Source organism: Zonotrichia albicollis, chromosome 6 (genome assembly GCF_047830755.1).
Source record: "Zonotrichia albicollis isolate bZonAlb1 chromosome 6, bZonAlb1.hap1, whole genome shotgun sequence".
NCBI lineage: Eukaryota > Metazoa > Chordata > Aves > Passeriformes > Passerellidae > Zonotrichia > Zonotrichia albicollis.
Genome location: NC_133824.1, coordinates 13,767,753 through 13,788,004, shown reverse-complemented (window position 1 = coordinate 13,788,004; position 20,252 = coordinate 13,767,753). Strand labels below are relative to the sequence as shown.

The 20,252-nt window shown below is 33.7% G+C and overlaps 1 protein-coding gene across 4 annotated transcripts in view; it reads right to left on the bottom strand.

Moving 5' to 3' along the window:
* CEP128 (centrosomal protein 128) overlaps positions 1-20,252 on the bottom strand; it is a 112,231-nt gene that overhangs the window by 78,383 nt on the left and 13,596 nt on the right. For all 4 annotated transcript variants that reach the window (XM_074542531.1, XM_005479740.4, XM_026792160.2 and 1 more), the window contains exons 9-13: positions 15,988-16,104; positions 8,963-9,049; positions 7,393-7,467; positions 6,047-6,179; positions 4,192-4,352 (exon numbers count right to left, since the gene is read on the bottom strand). In XM_074542531.1, the coding sequence (XP_074398632.1) occupies positions 4,192-4,352; positions 6,047-6,179; positions 7,393-7,467; positions 8,963-9,049; positions 15,988-16,104 (573 nt within the window). The remainder of the gene's footprint in view (positions 1-4,191; positions 4,353-6,046; positions 6,180-7,392; positions 7,468-8,962; positions 9,050-15,987; positions 16,105-20,252) is intronic.

Genomic DNA, 20,252 nt, shown 5'->3' with positions numbered 1-20,252 from the left:
TAGTTGTTACCCAGTTTTATGCTGGTTGCCTTTATGAAAACAATATGCTAAATAAAGGTATATTTCTTAGCATTGAATACAAAGAGAATACAGCAGCTTGGTAAATGCTTCTAGAACAAAGTGCAAACAAGTTTGAAAATGTAAGAGGCATATATAAGCCTTTCAAAAATTAATTAAATTAAAAACACACATTTTAAAAATAAAATATTCTCTATTTCTCAAATCAAATTTCTCTGAACAGTCTCATAAGAAACTCAGGAATAATAGTGTCCATACACATTCTGAAAGGACATGCTCAGAAATCAGTTTTTGAAGGTACACTAGCAAAATTGTATTTTACTGAGATCATGACACAGAAATTCACATTAGTATTCTGCATTTTGAGCCTATTTAGACTGCTTTCATACCACTCAGCCTTTTCATTATGAAAGATAAATTTGATAGACCTGATCTATAGCCAGTCAAACATATTATCAAGCCTCAGGGGACTGAAATACTTTTAAGAGGATTAGATTTCAGAATGACTGAAAAAAACCAGTGGATGTAGCCTGAAATAAACAGACTGCAATTCAGAATGGACAAAGGAAAATTATTTTATCTATGAAAGATTGGGCAACTTTACAGATGGACACAGAATGACTATTTAGACATGGATACTTCCACAAGGTGGGGGGAAGGAGGAGATTGGGTTTGTTGGTAAGGGCTCTCTCCTTGTCAGTTTGTTAGTTTGGGGTTTTTTCTCTGTCCAAACCAGGCCAACATCTCCTGGCAGGCAGCAAATTGTACCAATCTCTTTGAGATAGCATTTGCTGTACTAAAAAGATAACCAAAACAAGCTTATAAGCTACAATTAGCAAAATTTAAATCAAAACAAGCTTAATTTCCAATGAAAACAGATTAACATACTTCTTTAAAGACAAAGATTTAAACTGAGTATAGCAGATGTTAAAAATAACCTCATAAAATACAATCAGATAGTACATTTACCATTCCACAGATTTTCTAAAAGGGGTCATCATTATTTTAGTCCTATGATTACACATGCTATTATCACTTCCTATTTCATGTCTTTCTGGAGACCATAAAGGATGTCAGACTAAATTGATGTAGTACTCAACACTGCACCACTAAAATATAGTTATTTATATATCATTTCCCCAGAGTACACACTTCATTAACAAAGCTACTGCTCCCACAAACTTTTTAATGAAATATGAGTCTAATCTTAAACACATAAAATAATGTTCAATTAACTGTAAACATTCCCCTTATCATGTAGAAGTAAATCAACCTCCAATTTATTGATTTACAGTATAATAAAGAGGAACATTTGTTTTAGGTATTTACCTTGATGCAACTAATTTATCAACACGAACTATTTGCATGAGGAGGAAAATTGGATTTTGACATGGATGTACCAATATGAAGTGACTTTTAATGTTTTATTTTTACAATATGTGTAAATAAGATAAACCTTAGCAAAGAGTTTGCACTTTGCTTAAAAGAGTTAAGCCAGCACAGACCCAACAGTAGAAACCAGGTAGAAAACAGCATAATAGCAAGTCAATATTTCATGAAGCCAACCCTGTTAAAGCAAGAGGACAGAGAAAGTATCTCCACACTCTGTTTCTATATCAAAACACAAGTCCCAAATGGACTGATCTGTACTTCTGAATTCCTAGTTATGTGCGATAAATGTGTGTATCTCTGTGTTAACATGGGTGCAGTTGCCAAAATTCTTTCTAATCTATAAGGGCTTGCACTACTGGCATTTAATTGGCTAACAACTTCATTTGTAGAAGAAAAAGTAAAAGAAAATTTGAGTGAGAATATGAATCAATCTTTATAAAACTGAAAGATTTATATTACTGAAGAATTCTAACATATCAATAATTTTCCCTCAGAAAAACTGAAATATTTTAACAAACTGACTGCTGTACTGGACAATACCATAAGAATACTAACACCAAATCCAAATGAAGAGTAATTAGTAAATCAAACAAGTTTACAGGCTAAAAGAGTCTAAAAAACTCTAAAGAGTCTAAAAACACTTACGGAGAAAGTAGGGTATAGCATCTTTTTAATTTGTGCACTTTAATGATTTCTTAGTCATAATAGTTAAATCTCAATAGTTAGCCACAACAGCCCCATATCTATTTGGCTTCATGCAGAAAAATGACTTGAAGATGATTGTAAACATTTGGAAGATAGCACAACCACTCCCTTAGGTAAACTAGAGTAGCTGAAATAAATATTAAATTTAAAATCTAATTGAACTAAGATTGAACTCACTTCTAAACATGAGTTTAAGAATATGTTTTAACGTTTTTCATCCTGTTCTATTTCACATCACACTGTAATTTTATGGAAACTGTAGGAGGCTAAATGTACAACACACACAACTCAAACTGTTGCAAACAATGATATTTTAATAAATCAAAAGAAATGTCTAATATCACATTTACATCAGAGGCAAGTTAGATTCTCCCCACTAAACAAAGATAAATCACACCCAAGTCAAACATGACTGGTCACTTCCAACTGGGAATCAGACTATCTGATAGGAGCAGCTGTCAGAACAGGCTTGACAAAATGCTTTGTTAGTACACAAGTTTAGAAATTCACATCCTTGCATTCCTTGATGTCTCATTAAAAGAAAAACACACTAGCTATTTTCCTGTTACTGTCCCTGTAGGAGAACGGCAGTGGGAAGCAGATAAGAAGTACAAAGTATTTTCTTTTGAGAAAATGAGGGAAGTCAAAGATTTCTAACTCAGAGAAATGACAATGACCCCAGCTGAGCAGTATTGCATGAGTATTTTCAGGGCAGGAAATTAGTATTATAAAATCATTCTGACCCTTAAGAAAGCATGTTCTACAAGCAGAAGTTTAAAATAATTTGGTTTATGTGGGTTCTTACCCCATTAATTCCTGTCACCAAAATAATTTGTTTCCCAGGCACAACAAAATCAAAACCCAGAATGTTTTCAGTTACTCATGGGTTTTATTAACCAGCTAGAATACAAATGCTGATGGACACCAGGAAATGAGTTCTGCTCATCTTACCCTCTACAGAAACACTAGGTTCTTTTAAGCCTATTCAATAACCAAATTTCATAAAGCTTGTAGGAACTTATTTTCAGAAGGCCATTTTTTAACAAGCATAATTTGATGTCTTATTTTGATTTAAATCAGCAGAGAACTGACAAGGTAAAGGAGCAAGAGAAGTAAACTGAAGAGTATAGTCCTGTACATCTATGAAGACAAAAAAAATAAATTCCTAGCTGTGAATTTCCAAAGATATGCAATATCATTTCACAGATAAGTACCTTCATTAGGAAAATACATACAAAATTCGTTGCTTACAGAATGCCAAAATACAAGCTGAACAAAAAGTGAAATCCTTGACTACTGAAATAATACACATCCTTTTGCAAACTCTTTTCTCATGACAGTCACAGCATACAGAAGAAAATTGTTACTGTTCAGCCATTCTACTACCAATGATACATCTAGGCAAGAGCAAGAAACACAGAAATTTCCCATCTTAAATAAGAAGGCTACTGCCTACTTGGATCTCGTTTTATGGTCAAAATCTTCTAACTAAAATTCCAGTACAAAAGACTGCTCTCATCCTTCTCATAAAGAACCACATTAAACATTATAATATGCTTACCATAAAGAAGACTACTAATATTTATGATTATATTACTATATTGCATTTAATTACTAAAAAAAGGGAAATTGTGACCTACTTTTGTTACTCCACTACACTCTGCTATAGAACAAGGCATTTCAATTTTTATAGTTGAACTTCAGTTCTGTGGAATGATGGAATAGGGAATAAGAAAGTAAGTACTAGCTTATAAAAGTAGTTCCAAAAACCATTATTAACAGTAAGTGCTGATAAAATCAGATCAACTTTTCTTTGCACATGGGAAAGAGAAGTAATCCAAACCATGGAATCATGGGCAACAGCAAATATCTTTTTTAGTATAACATGGGAGAGGAGAAAGGTTGGCAAACTCATCACTTTTCAAAGTTCTTCACACAATAAATAATAAGCATGACTGTTACTCTTAGTTTTAAAGGTTAATCCCTAATCTGATACATCACCTAATGTTAAACAGATGACAAATTATTTAAAAAACAAAAAGGCCACCAGGCAAAAAGCAGCAGAACCCAACTCACCTGTATGTGCATCACAAGCTGTGCTTTCTCCTTGTCCTTACGCTCTATACATCTCTTCAGTTCTTCTACCTCTGACATTACAGCATTATGACTCAGCTTTGCTTTAAGTTCCAAAATATGTTTCTCTAGATCTTGCTTCTCTCTCTCATACCTTTCAGCTACTGTAAAACAGCAAGAACAGAGCAACACATTCAGTAGAATACCAGCTCATGGTAAATTAATTTAGTCTCAATTAATTTTTGGCAATTTGTTTCTCCACTTGGGAATATTCTACAACCACTGATTTTCACCAAAATATCAGTGGAAAATCGCATACCTGTATCATAAGCAAATAACATTTTAATAACTATAAAACAGTACTTTTCCATCATTTTATAGGGGTTTCCACTCTTCCTCCTGCACACAGCTGCTCCCCTCAAATAAAAAGCCAACCAAAACAACAAAAGCTGCAGCAAAACTGAATAAAATAAAATAGGATGGAAGAAACAGCGGGGAAGTTCTGGTGTAAATGAAATTTGGCCATCACTTTCAAGGTCAAGGTTTTATCTCACCAGAGTAATACCTCCCAATTTGAAAGTCACATTATCTATGAATTTTATGTCTGAATCCTGAAACTACAACCAAAGATTTTGATAAGAGTAAGCTATAAATTCTCTCAATCAGAAATTCAAAGGTCTTAAGTGATAAATAACTACTGGAGGCAAAAGGAAAAAAATCTCTACTTGTCTTCTTCTCATATATCTTTGATGAAACAGGAATAACACAGCGAGGTGAAACACAACAGCAAAAATTATACAAATGTATTCATGTATTTTAACATTTACAGTACATTATAACTTTCCTCATATTTTTACAACTGTTTTATTAGATTAATAGGAAAGTTAAAATATGCAAGGCATATTGCTCCAAATAAACTAACTTTTAAGCAGATACATTAACATGATTGGAGAAAAAACTATTGAAATTATTATTTTGCATTACACTTCTGAAGCTAAGCCCATTTCCAGTGCTCTGAGGTTTGTAAAACATGGAGTCAGAGTCCTGTTTTAAAAACGAAGATATTTTTGTACTTCAGCTTCTGAATTAAGAAAATATGTCATTAGTCAAACCAATTAAATAGTCCCATAGACATTGGACTCTAGAATAGAGTCACTATTTCTCTATTACCTTGAGTAATACATTGCTATGCTAATAAGGAGAAAGATAAAGACTTTCTCTAATACCTATGTGATTATGTTTGAAAAGTTTAAATACAGATAGATAACTAGCAATTAATTGAAGACATTGCTAAAGTGCTAATTTAATATGCAATTGTATCTCGAAATTGTTTAAAGTATTTGTCTTCTAAATAAAACTACTCCAAGTCTAAAACTCTAACATAGTGCAAACAGAAGCTCTGACTGCATCATACAGAAAAATTTTCTAAACCACTCAGGAACACGTAGTTTAAAAATTCTACCAGAAAGTCATCAGCCTTATTAACTACCTAATCAATGACTCTTGTTATCATTTTCAAGATGGCAGAATTCAAACCGCAAATGGACTGAAATGCCAGTTTTCTGGAAAATTATTACTTAAAAATAATACATGTTTTTCTTCTGTAAAAACACTATTCAGTTTGCTGAAATTGTCTCATCGGTTTTAACCATGCAAGTCAAAATATTTTATCATAAATTAATTGTCATTGCATTTGTCTGTTAATATTCAGGTGCGAATATGTATTAACTTAAATCTGAGGAATTAATCGGCTGGTTTTGTCAAAACATTAGAAGATTAGACTGCAACTCTAAGATAAAATTAATATCCATGCCCACTAATTAGCTTGCAGGTCTCCAGTGCAAAGTATTAGCTGTACCTGCTCTAATTCTCCTGTCATCATCCTGTGCATCCTGATAGCTCTGGCGATGCATGGCAGCATAAGAGATTTGATGCTGCAATTCTACACGGTCTTCTTCTGCTCTCAAAAGCTGAGAACGAAGATCTTCAATCTAAAATATATGCACAAGCATCAAAAGTCAATGAAAAACAGAACAAAAAACATAAATAGCATACTTCTATTAAACACTTAAAAATATTGCACACAAAAAATATTTATAAATACATCTTGAGAGTACTGCAGACGGTAAACAAAAAGACAAACTACTTCCTAATTACAGGCCATAAATTGATTATTCAAAATTAAAGGAAACCTTTTAATTTATGTTGACCACAGATGAGCATTAATTTCTTTAGACCAAACAAAATGCTACCATATTATATGCTGCAATTGTCTTTTCTCATAGCTAGTGAAAATGTCTATCCAAGTTTAATAAAGAGTATGTTTTATTTAAATTGTGCTCCTTAAAAATACAATGTATTTATTCATAAGAAACACAGGGGTCTTCACATTTTCCTTTCTATCATATATAGTATAGCACTTACAAAGATGACATGTAGGAAAATAGAGAAAATCCAACATGCTGAAGTTGAATTGAAGAAAAATATCTGTTATTCATATTACTCTATATGCCATTTACAATTATTTAAATTCAAAACAGTAATGCAGCTAACTCAAAACTAGTATTCTGCTGGATACACAAGACAAACAACTAATGCTAAAAGATGAGAATGCCAATTGCCCCCTCCCTAGTTATTTCAAGTCTTTTTATCCAGTCCCTCTAAAGGAAAGATATTTAGGAGAAAGGACTTCTTTCTGAAGTTATAATCCAAATTCCTACAAATTTTGAATTTAATCATACATGCATCAATTGCTATTGTTTAAAGCACGCTTTAGATACTTTTTCAGGTAATTACTTACTTTTATTACATGTTACAATGTACCAAATACCTCTAGGTCACTGATTTATGATTTCACCAATTGTAGCACATGCTTTGCAGAACAATGATTACTAATATAGGAGTAGTTCTAAAGTATATTATGAAAGGAAATTTCACAAAATGTGTTTATGTACTGAAAACATACCATTACTATCACTACTATAATTAATACATATGAACATATACACATAAATGTTTGGAAAGCAGAAAAAGGATAACGAGCTCAGTCCACATATTATACACACTTAAACCTGTCTTCCTATACCTCATGCCTTCCTTCATAAAACCATTTTATCAAAGTATGAGATAAGAATATTAAACAAAAAGACTCAGACACAACCTAATATGAAAACCTTAGGATTTTTGCCACACTAAAGCAGTTACCTGATGCAAAAGAGCTTCTCTACTGCCTTCAGATTCACTCAACTTTTTCCGGGACTGCTCCAATTCCTGCTCAAGCTTGTATTTCAGAGGATGATGAAAAAAGAAAAGCAATGTAGGCATCATAATATAAAAGTGTATTTTAACATTTAATTTTGACACAAATTCATCCACATAAGCATCTATCTGAAATGTGGTATAATATACACACTATTTTTATTTGTCCAAAATTTTAAGTAAACCTTCATTTGTAATAAATCCCTGCAATATTTATTTAAATTACATAAAGGGAATTTTACTTACAGTCTATAATTTTTCCATAAATATATAAATTTATTCATAAAGATATAAAATAATTCATATCACCCAAAACAAAAAAAAAATCACAAAAGTAAATTTTTACTGGGTTTAAAGAAAAAAAAATGGAAGATAAGTTTTAACAAAGTTTCAAATACATTGTCCCTGGATTTGAAACATACTTTCAAACTCAAAATTAATAATGACTTAATATTTTAAGTCACTTTTGGTAAGTATTTTATTCCTAGAAGTGTTAAAGATGACACGCATTGGTAGAACTGTAATTGGTAAAATCTATGGGGTTTCTGTGTTGTGCAAGATGATGTATTTGAATTGTTCTGGAAACAAGATGACTAAAAAATTGAAGTTCCCTAAATTTAATAAAACTGAAAGTTTTCCTAAAGACATAATATTCAAAATGTGTAATCAGAAATAGTCATCAAATCGATGGCCATGAAAAAAAAAGAAACGAAAGCAAAAGCTTCAAAATATTTTTTGACTTCTTCCATAAATAGTTCAAAGATCCACTTGGAAATAAATAGAGGTTTTGACAGCAGAAATTGTTATTGTTGAGATAGCAATCTGAACGAGGATGTTGAAAGCCTGGCAAATGGGCAAAGTAAACAGGACCAACATTAAGGGAATGAAGAGAACAACATAACATAAAACATTACATAAAACACTACACTACATAAAGGCTTGGCATAAAGGGGTATACCTTTGAAAGATGCTAAACTTGATGCAAGTGGAAAAAAAATCAAGGAAAGCATAATATAGCCCTAGCATCCTGCTAGAATAGAAATACAAGAAATTTTCTTTTCTATGAAAAGAAAGAGTGACCTATGGCAACAGTTCAGTAAGGGTAATTAATAACAACTATGGTGCAACATAACCAGCATGAGCTAGTTGCAGGGATGAAGAAAAGCTGCTTTGAGCTCCTGCAAATAAGAAACAGCAGACTACATACAAATTCAGAGACAAAAGTAGAGAAAGAAATCAAGGATTATGCCCAAGTTATAAATCTGTCTGCCTGGCAGGATGGAAGAGCCATTAGAAGTAACATACTATAACTGAAGAGCTTTGAAGCAGAGACACAAGCTGACCAAAGCTATATTCACAGTGCCTCTGATGCAGGAAAAAAATCCCACACCTTGAATTCTTGAAGAGTAAAGAAAGTTTTGTTCTGCTGGTTTCTCAGAAAAAGAAAGCACATACTGTAACAGATGACACTATGCACTCATTTAAAACCAAACAAAAAAGAAAAATTAAGTCTTACCTGCTGCTTTTCACTTTCATATTTCACAAGTTTGTTTCTCATGAGTTCTTCTGTTTCATCTGCTTTAACATCTTGCTTCCTTAAAACCTTTAGAGGAGAAAAATATATTGCAGACATCACAAAATTTACAGAAGCCATCATTCCAAGGTTGTTAAAATAAAGAATTTTAAAAATCTTTAAAAATAAAAATTTTTAAAAATAAATTTTTTTAAATTTTTAAAAATAAAGAATTTAAGAAAGAAGATCTTGACAAATGCTTTCTGTCTGCATGTAATACTTCCATGTAAAGCCAATGTATATTGTTATGAAAAGATAAATATAAGTTCATGCATACATAAACACACCCATGCAGAGAACAGGGACAAACACAACGTCTAAAGCAGCACTAACATCCTTCCGATGTATAGAGCTCCAGACTCTCAAGTTGACTCCAAACACCTTTAGATTAAGGTCTAAAAGGCTTAAGAGATCCCCTACAGACTAGCTGTGCACACATCAGAGAAAAATAATATAGTCTCTAACATAAAGTGTGCATGTTATGAAATTCAATGCACTGTGGTCAAGAAAACACTACCATAAGGTTGTGTGAGAAGTTAAAAGCAAAAAAAGGAAAAGGTTATTTTTTTCTGAATCTGGACAGATGCTTAAAGCCATAGAACTACAACTGAATCAACTGAAACTTTCCTGATCAATAATTACCAACATTGATGTGCCCTTCCTTGACAACAATAACAAAAAATAAAAAAATTCCATGGCGACTTTTCCCAATCCCTCTCAGACTGAGGTATCTAAAATCACACTGGGTCATTTTAAATATCACTTAGAAATATCAGCTGAAAGAGATCAGTAGCCACACACTGATAACTTGCCATGAATTTCTGTAACTGTTCACAAATCACAGTTTTTATCTGCGCAACGTGACCAAGCATTTTTCACACTAATCACCAATCAATTAATTAGGTACCTGAGCACAAATCTTTTACTTTCATCCCATATCTTGAAACATAAGTACATTTATTGCTTTCATAATTACTTGCTAAAACAACAACAGAACAACAACAAAAATGCACAGCCTTTCCAGAAAGAAATTTCTTTTTCCCAGTCTGTCATTCCCAAGCAGCATTTTCATTTTACATTTATAGGAAAATCTCTTCCTATCTTCCTTGAAATCTGTCCCTATAAATTGTGCCATTTCATTCAGTTTTGAACATTTTCTCTTCACTGTACACTGAAGAGCAATTTCAGTGTATGAAAACAGAATACAAGATATTAATCAACTTCAGTGAGGCCAGGCATTCAGCTTTAGAAGTTTTGGCTTTAAAAGCAGCTTTCTGGAGAAAATAAATGGCTTTATATGCTTACCTTCCTCTTACAACCTCACCTCAGAAAACCTAAGGGTTTCAGTACAGTTTGGATTACTCTTCTGCCTGAACAGCTTACATTAAAATCTGAGACCATGGAAGACATTCATCATAACTATGCCACTGAAAATATTATGTCACATAAAGAGCTATACTTTTAGTCATACTGATCCCTAATCAGATAACAGAAGACTGTAACACATTTAAGGTACTTTCCTAAGTAATCAGTAGAGATTTAAATCCATCATTCCAGTCAACTGTAAAACTCAACACTGCACACATTCTACTCAAAAAGGCTCCTGAGAGAAGTCCCAAAAAGCAACATGACCAAAAGTCTAAGATCATCTCTTAAGCTAATGCTGTTTTGCATTACCCAAGTTCATTGGGTTTTTGTTTTGGTTTGCGTTTTTTTCTTTGCTTATTTCTAATGACAAGAAGTATTGGTTCAGAACAGCCTACTTGGAATATATGATGTCTATTAATTGCAGTCAACCATCAGTTTTACTAGCAAAATTAGAAGCTTTGCTATAGACAGTCAAATTTAGGCCAACTTGATTTTTGGCACTAAATTAATAATTAACATAGCACCAAACGCACACGTTATCATGTACAAATTTGGCTAGAGAGGTCAGAATCACAAAGAAAATATTACAGCTGGACTGGATTCAGGAATACTAGTAAAATTTTCAAAGATTATTCCTGCTAAAAGCAAAAAATATCTCTGCATCAGTAGCACATCCTAATTCCCAGTAGAAACCATGAAAATAAATATGCCATTTCAACTTCACTGCCTGATATTCAGGCTATGAAATAGGAATAATTTCAAACAGAAATGCGTCCTTTACTATAACTGATATTATAAATCTAACCTTCCATTTAATTTTCTGCATATTGTAAAAATAGCCCATAGCCATTTCATTTTAAGGAAAATAACAGCTCATATATAGAGAGAGATATAGATAGGTACCCCAGAGTTAAAATACTGCAAAAAAGAAGTAATGTTACAGTAAATGAAACATACTACATGTGCACTGCTTGGAGTGTGAAACCTGCATTGAACCAGTAGGTGCCAGGTAAGCAGTTAATCAAAATGTCATGAGGCAATGGAAACATCTGATCATGCACAGCCAGACAAAGGTCAGCTCTTACAGACAATTCAGAAATTGTACAGGTAAAAGTTAATTGTGTTTTGCCTCCTTTCTGTCCTCTTTTTTAAATAATTCTCTCTTGTTGTTTTGGGCTATGCTCATTTTTTCTCCACTAAAGATCGCTATATAAGCTTTCTCTTAGGAGGGGTAAAAGAAAAAACCAAACAACACATTTAAAGATCCAGCTGATTATTTGATTTCATTTGCTGTCCCCAAAGAAGGGGCTGAGGAAGTCAAATGTCAAAAATGGGAACTAGGAAAAGGATGCAAAGGACAGCAGTTCAAGCACACACTCCTGCCTGATGGCTCACAAACAGCAGGCAGACATTGCCCACCAAGGAATGGCACCAGGCCTCCAGTCAGCAGGATCCTCCTACCAAGATCCTCTTCTGAAAGCATTTGTGTCCAGGTTGGTCTGGAAGAGATTGACGAGGTCGATGAGGCCTTGGAGGAGGCAGGTATATTGGAGGCCACAGGAGACAGAGAACTTTCATGTACAGAGGTCTTCACAGCATGGCTTTGGAAAGGACCAGCTACAAGTTCCACTGCCTGCTAGGTGGTCAGGCTAGATGAACTTTTGATTTTACTAAGGAGGGCAATTCTTATAGGTCTTTATAAAGAGCTCACTAGCATAAGACGGCATTAAAATACAAATGTAACTAGTATACCCCAACTGAGCATACCTCATCCATACACACAGAATATCTGTTGAACCTCAAAACTTCAAAATCATAACTTACTGCTTCATAGATTATTTTTTCTTATACATGAGAAAAACTATGGGGATGATTGTGAAACAACTCAAGCTCTCAATCTTTCCAACATATGGTAACCTTTCAAAAGCAAATCATAACTTTTACAGCAACTTAAGCCTACTAACTTCTCTTAGGGTTTGGGTTTTGGTCTCAGTTTGGTTTTGCTGTATTGTTTTTCCTTTTTAAATAAAACCAGACTTTTTGAAAGCTGTGTACAGACCACAAACTGAAACTTGCTCTTTCAAAGTGAGACTGATCAGTGAGTGTTTCATACTATCACAAACATGCAAACAGAACAGCCGCAAGCTATAATTTAAAGTAAGGCAAAAATTTACCACATCGTAATCTGAATGAAAATACTTTCCCTAACTTGCTACATTATTGATTAGCATGACTCCAAGTATGCTACCTAAACATACCAGCCAGGCAGTTAAAAAGAGACTACCTAGCTATTTCAGTGTTATGTTCCAAGCAAGACTCAGATTCAAACTACAATCAAAACAGAAACCATTGGCCACAGGTGGCATAGCACAGAGCCAAAGAGCAAGTATCAACAATGCACTAAAATATCCAGGTGGCTCAGAGCACAGATCAAGTTTATGTTTGTCTATAAAGATCAGTGATAAAGAAATGCAAAAAACATTGTTCAGTAAGACTTTTGACCATCAGTTTACCCCACCCTCCGTCCACCAGCTTCTTGCAGTTCACAGTATTTGCAGTGGGAGGCAAACAGAGTCTAAGTGTACAGTTGCACTAGGAGAAAGTTAAAAAATGCTTCCTGGCCTACCCAAGTTGCTAGCTTAAGACACAACTGCAGTCACTGCCTTACCACAGTCAGTGGATTCAAAAGGTTCTATAATGATGAATCTGTTTACCTAAAGCATGCCAAGCATGAAGACACAGACACATTTCACCAAAGTCCAAGAAGCCAAGCAGAGAATTTTGTAAAGCCATCCAGGACACCCAATGCACAGAAAAGAATGCAAGGAAAACATTTTTAAGAATGATACTTGATCTTGGTTTAGAAAATAGATGTAAAAATACAAACAAAAGTAAGAGGTGATGGTGTCTTTATATATAGAAAAAAAGAAGCACTGAAGAATCTCAAGATAGTTTTCATTTACAAAACAAATTCAGTTGTTACAGCAATTCACACAGGTCAATATCCCTGGCAAGAAAAGAATATTTGTTCTTCCTTCTAATCAGAAAAATGCTTATATCAGGAATATAGAAAAAATTACAATAATACGATTTGCATGAATTTGTTTGCTAATTGCTATTTTCTAATTTGCAGTAATTGCTGATTAAATGTACCAATACATACTAAGGTAAAAGAGACATAAAATGTGCAGAAAATAAGTTTTCTACAACTACACACAACACAGACAGGTAAAAGATTCAAAACAAAAATGCAAATTTAAAACTTAAAGATAAAACATTTTATACATCAAGTTTTCTTAATGGCCAGTATACATGTAGATATCTTCCTGGTTCATAATCAGTCTATGATTATAGTAATATGTAATACTACATTGCAAATAAGAAGTTTGCACATTATACAAAAAACTGAGAGAAAAGACAGACAAGAGAAAGGCCAAAACAAATGTATCATGTTGTGTTAGAGCCTGCAAATATATAATTTAATAATTGCAATTTAGGAAGGTGATTCTCTTAAGACGGTAAAACACTGACAAGCAGTGGTCAGTTACAGGCACTGCACTTCACTGAAAAAAAATAGCATTTAATCCTCACAAATGTCACACAATGTCTTAATTAGAGCAACTGCTGATCACATGCAAAAGTAAAATTTTATTTCATTTGAAATCTGTAACAGGCAAACTAATGAAAAAATTATATCATTCAACAGCCACAAATGCTTTAAGCAGTATTTCTCTGTAAATCATTCAGGCCATATTAATGACAGGATTTCAAAACTCAGTCCAAACACTACGCTCTTTTCCAGTTATGTTATTTGGGAAGCATCCTGGAGAAATTAATGTAAAAACAAGTAGACTTCAATAGAACATTACGTCTGTGCAATGATTACTGCAAGACTGAGGCCACTGTCAGAGTTTAGAGTCCATTTAACTCACAATTCAAATTACAAAGGATGAGAAACAGAGTAACAAAGTAACAAGCTCAAAATTATAGAAAAACCTGTTTCATCCAAATAACAATTGTAGCAAAATATTTCTTTACTTTATTCTCACTAGGCTATGCAAAAGTACACAAGGCAGTTCAAGTACATTTTTTCTAAAATACAGCCACTTTAACTGTATTTTAAAAAGGGGCTCCTCAGGAAAAATAACTTACAAAAATAAAGTAGAATTTACAGAAGAAACTATTAAACCATCTTAATTCACAGCTGGACACCTTAAGGGAATAGAAGGTCTAGGATGTACTTAGTATTTCATATTCCTTTTGCATGAAATTCAAAAGATGAGCTACCAAGAATAAAAGGCACCCAGCCTGGAGGTTCATGATCACACACACTACGATCATTCATATTATCTATGAAAGATCATATGAAAATTCTTTGAACTACATTTAAACCCATTCACTTGAGTTCAAGTTTTCTTTCTAAGGAAACTATGGCAGTGTCAATGTATCTTTAGAGAACACAAGACATCCTCCCTTTAAAAGGATAAAATAAGAATGTTCCATTCTGCAGATAACACTATCCAATCACACCAATGCATTAAGCATCCCTTCCCCAGCCTGAAGACACAACTGAAGAATCTAGAAGTGGACATAGGCATATTAAAGAGCGATAAAAACTGAAATTCAGTACACTAGTTCTTTTCACCCAATAGGGCATGAAATGGAGGGAAAATGAAACATTAAGTCTTTCACAAAAGATTCGGGCAGAAGGATTCCAAGTCTTTTGATAAATGTTACTTTTTATATATATTTTTTAAAAAGCATATAATCTTCTAAAATATAACATCTCGGAACAGTCTCTAGCTTTACATGAAATACGTGGCATCATGAACAAGGTTCCTCAGTATCACCACACAGTATCAAGCCTTCCAAAAAGCTATGTTACAAATACTAACAGTGAAAACCAAGGAATTGCATATTTCTTTTCAATTTTAGTATCCTACTTCACAGACAGAGATAACATTGCAAATCTTAAGTGGAGCAAAATAAAAAGTCACACTATGTGATGAAACAGATTTTCCAAAGAGAAGTAAAATCAAAAAGTAGTATTTTTCATGTTTTCTAAAACAAGAAGGAAAAAAGCTAATAGCTGTCTCAAATTTTATATTATATTCTAAACATTTCTATTTGTCTCCTAAACAGTATTTTTTATTTCATCAGGTATTGTTGAATAAAACTGAAAGCACTGAAAAGTTGTCTGGCCACTACACAGTGCTTTAGATTGCTCGTTGAAATAAATTAAAGTGTTCATTTGCATGAGCAAGTGAAGTTTACCTTTTAGAAAATAAAAGGTAAACTTTTAAATTGAAAAAACCCAGGTAATGACTTGCTTTTGTTTGCTTAGATTTTCAGGAAGGGCATAGGGGGTAGGTTGTTAGAAGATTTGTGGCAGTTACCAAAAAGGTCTAAATATAGTCAAGACAATATAATGAAGGACAGAGACTGTGCTTGGTATTATCTGATCAAAACAATGCGAGCTGGACTGAGCTAAAACATGTGCCTAAGATATGAGCACTTCTGCCAATTTGACAGGTACAGGCTCACAAATGCAACACATTCCTAACTAAATCTGAACAACAAGGGAAGCTTTCATTTCATACCTCTTGTAATTGAAGAGACACATGGCCCAGCTGGTCCTGGCGCCTTTCTACGAGCTGTCTTTCAGCACGCATCTCTTCTTCTATCTCCTGAAGTCTCCTCTCTACTCGTTCTGATACCTTCAAAAGGAAAAAAACACATGCTGTTGGAAATTAGTGTGCCTTTTAATACATGTGAAAATATCAAAGGCAAAAATGTAAATAGATCATGGGACAAAATGAAAAGAGAACACCATTTGTATTTTATTAGAGCAGATTTAGAATTGTAGAGAAAATAACTAGTTATAGTAGTCAGTACTCCAGAAGTACTCAGGCAGGGAACCAAACTGTTATCTTGCTGGCAGGATTCTCCTTTATGTGTATGCATATTTTTCTCTACAGTGGTGGCTCTACTCAAGAGTTAAATCTCATTATCAAGGTTAGAGCAGCCTAATGTGAAGTTGCAATACAAAAGTCTTAGCTACTCTGTCACAAGCCTGATTAACCTCTGGAAGGACATTTCTTTCATATCTCCAGCCTGCAAAACAGACCAATGTTTGCCTCTTTAATGACCCAAAATCTGTGAGTAAAAAATTGTAAACAAGAACTAAATACATGAAAATGAGTGTAACAACACAAAATAATTACATCACTTAAGCTTTTCCCCCAGTATTTTGTGAATCCATGTAGAAACTAATACAAACAACAACAGGTGTTTATTAAAGCAACTTGGATTACAAACATAGAAGTTCAATCAGACTAGAATACCAGAATTACTTCACTTTTGCAATTCAAGCTGCTAGCAGACAGCACCCTCTTGAGGCAGCAAATTAAATTTGTTTCGTTAAAGATTAGTAAGAAAAAATATTTATGTATCATTTCCTCCCTACCTTAAAACTAATTATTTTAAAACACTAGAAAACAATATATCCATTACCAAATTATAATTAGATAAAAAGAGAAAGAGATAAAAAAGATAAAAAATAAAGCACCATTTGACTATTAGCTTTTGATGTACGTGGAGATGAATAAGTTCTCATCTTTCCCTGTTAAGCACACTTCTATTAGGACTAGGCATATGCATGCATAGAAAATGTTACCACAAGCAACACAATTCATGTAGCAACAGAAACACAATCAAGGCTATGCTTATAATCTGGGCTTCACAAGGCTGCATGAACAAAACACTTTCTTTACAACAGAATACATCTCTCAGAAAACAGTTCTTGTTTGTGCAGCCAGATGAACAGTCAGCTGACAGTGTGGAATATTGTATTTTTTCCTAAAACCATCAGAAGATGCCTGGTACTGCATCAAACCACACACTTTCATAGAGCTATGAAAGCTCTGCAGTCATAATCCAGAAAAATTATTTACTAAAAACTAATGTATAAATAAAAGAAAAAGACCACATGGCAATGTTTGTTTTGACAAGTACCACTTAGCATTACTTCTCAGAAGTCATAAAATACTCCAGCTAACAGAAACAATGATACTAGGTAGTAGGAACAGAAAATAACATAGTCATTAAACTTGTTACAGCTTTGCTGAAACCAAGCAATAAGCTGTCATCTTTTCTCCCATACATATCCAACATAAAGAAATGAAACAGTAATGTTTTAACATTTTTTGAAAAAGTTTTGACTATGTGTTTCTGAAGACAGAAGCTTTCTCAGGTCTCTCATGTACCTTTTTCAATGAAGCACTTTCTTAATAGCTTTAGTGCTGTTAAGCACTAATTTAGTGCACTAATTATATTGCACTATTAAGAAAGAAAACATACAATTCTGACTTGACAGAAGATTCAAAAGTAACATCACCCCTGAAGATGACATTCCAGAGGAGAGTTCAGTAACTTTTTCACTGTAATGGGTCTAGCATGCACAGCAGATAACAGAACACAAGGCAGCACTAGACAGGCTTTAGATTCCTGCAAAGTTCAGATTTCATTACAAATTATCACTAACTCAGAACAAGTAAAAAAGTAACTTTATGAGGTGATTTGCCTTGCCTCTGACTTCCTTCAACTCACTTCCAGGATACAATTGTTGTATTATTTCTAACAAGGTACTACAAAAGATGGATTATATATCATAATATTTGTCATGGAAATTTCAGCTACAGACATAATCCTCTTTAACAAAAAAAAAAAATTAAAACCCCACAACCAACACAAACCATCAAACATTTTGATGCTACTTATAACTCCTATCTGTTTCCCATACTCTGTATATTGGTATGGTATTGGTAACACCTTTGCACTTCAGCAAGGCTTTAATGTCCCAAAAGAATTATGTTCCCTGTTTTTATAGCTTCTCTGACTTTCCTAAGATTGTCACAGAGCCTGCAGCATACAATAGTAGGGATTAAAAAGAAATTAGAAACAGTTAATTTATTAAGTAGTACTTGCAAAGTAAACTTAAAAGCATACTTGCCTTCCTTTGTTTCAAATGACCCTGACTCAGAACAACACCTCTACCATGAAACTATGTATCTTGACCTCTGAATGTTATCAAAAATCTTAGTGCTTAGTGTAGACAAGTGCTTCACCAAAGGACAGTACAAAGATTATAGAGGCTCTACACAATGACATGAAATACTAGCACTAAATTACTGCATCCAGAACATATTAGAATGTGATTCCAAGCATGCATTTTTAGCAACAGACTATCTGAATAATAATGATGATACTAGAGCTGTGTCTCCACTAAGCTTTCAGGTAGCTTAATCTGCTTTCATAGATTTTGCTGCTATCAAAAAGCTCCTCCCCTCCCCCACAATTAAACACAAAGAACAGAATGTCCTTTGTAAAACTAGGGTGACATTTAAGTCATCCAGCTAAATATAATCTCATGGAAGATGCTGGATGCTTACTGTACAAAAAGCACAATCCTACTTATTGAGTTCCTGACCTGTTTTTCAGCTTTCCACTGTTATTTCTAGTGCAAAAGTCCTGCTAATAGAAATCTATTTCAACAGATTTTTGCCGCTGTTCTTGCTACGACCCATCAATGCATTCTTGAAACAGGAGTATTAAAATCACAAAAGAGCAAACTTTTTTCAGAGATATAACTTCAAATATTGTTAAACTTTGCCCTCATGAAATATTGTTAAACTTCTCTCTCATGGCAAATGATAATATGTGTTCCTTTTACAAGTCATCAGTGCAGCACCAAAATTCCTTATTCTAGAACTTCTGAGGAACAGTTCATTAACTGACAATAATCCCGGCTCTCTGAGGTATCATAACCACATAACCACACATTTCACTTTACATTGTTGTCTTCTTCCAGAGACAATCCACTATCATTTTATAACAGCACCATCTCAATCAAGCATCTACTTAATTTCAACAAAACTGTGCTCTGATGAAGCTGCTTTTTATGTATAAAGATCAGCATCTTGTGCTATTTGAGATGTCGATCTACCCAAGCAATTCCAACAAAATATCCAAGAGGGCTATCTTATATAACCATAAAGTAAGTAAATATTCTTTTAATTGCTTATATGCCTGTCTAGCAATCATCCAAACCCTTTTCAAGAACAAAGGAATCTCACAAAATGTCTAGGTAATAAATAGATTCTGATATAGAGCTGCAGAACCAGAAAGTCTTTTTAGCAAAACTGCACACAAATTCTCAAGTACAAGGCCATGAAGAGTGCTTGACTTGAAACAAGGATCCAACTATGCTTGAGTCACCACCTTCAATGTCATCTGTTTTTTATATTGGCATGGAAAAGCTCTCTTTTGAGGTAAAATATTGTGCTTTGTTGTGATGTATGAATCCTAAAGTACTCAAATGCAGCATCAAAAAGGCTCTAAGATTCATAAACCCTTATAAAATAAATCCTGAACTAGTGACTCAGAAGAACTGTAGTGACTTAGACCTTTATCATCACACATCTACATACAGGCAATTTTCAAACAGGACCAAATATACCAAACTGGAAGCATTTAGATATATGTCTCTAAAAAATAAAGGACTTAAGGACACTGAACCAAAAAGAATGTTTCTACCATGAGCTCATCCTGTGAAATTATCAAGATTTCAAGTTGACAATTTATTGCCAAGAACCATACAGCAGAATATAAATACATGGATGGCAATGCTTGAGGTGATAAACACTCCCAAGCCTAAAGGCATTAAGGATAAAAGTTCCCAAACAACTTTGCACAAAGAAGTTTAGTATTTTGTCTTATCCAACTCATTTTCACCAATGACAATCAATTCTGAATTAAGCAATCTCATTAGAAAAATTCCTAAATGCATACACATGCTAAAGGATGT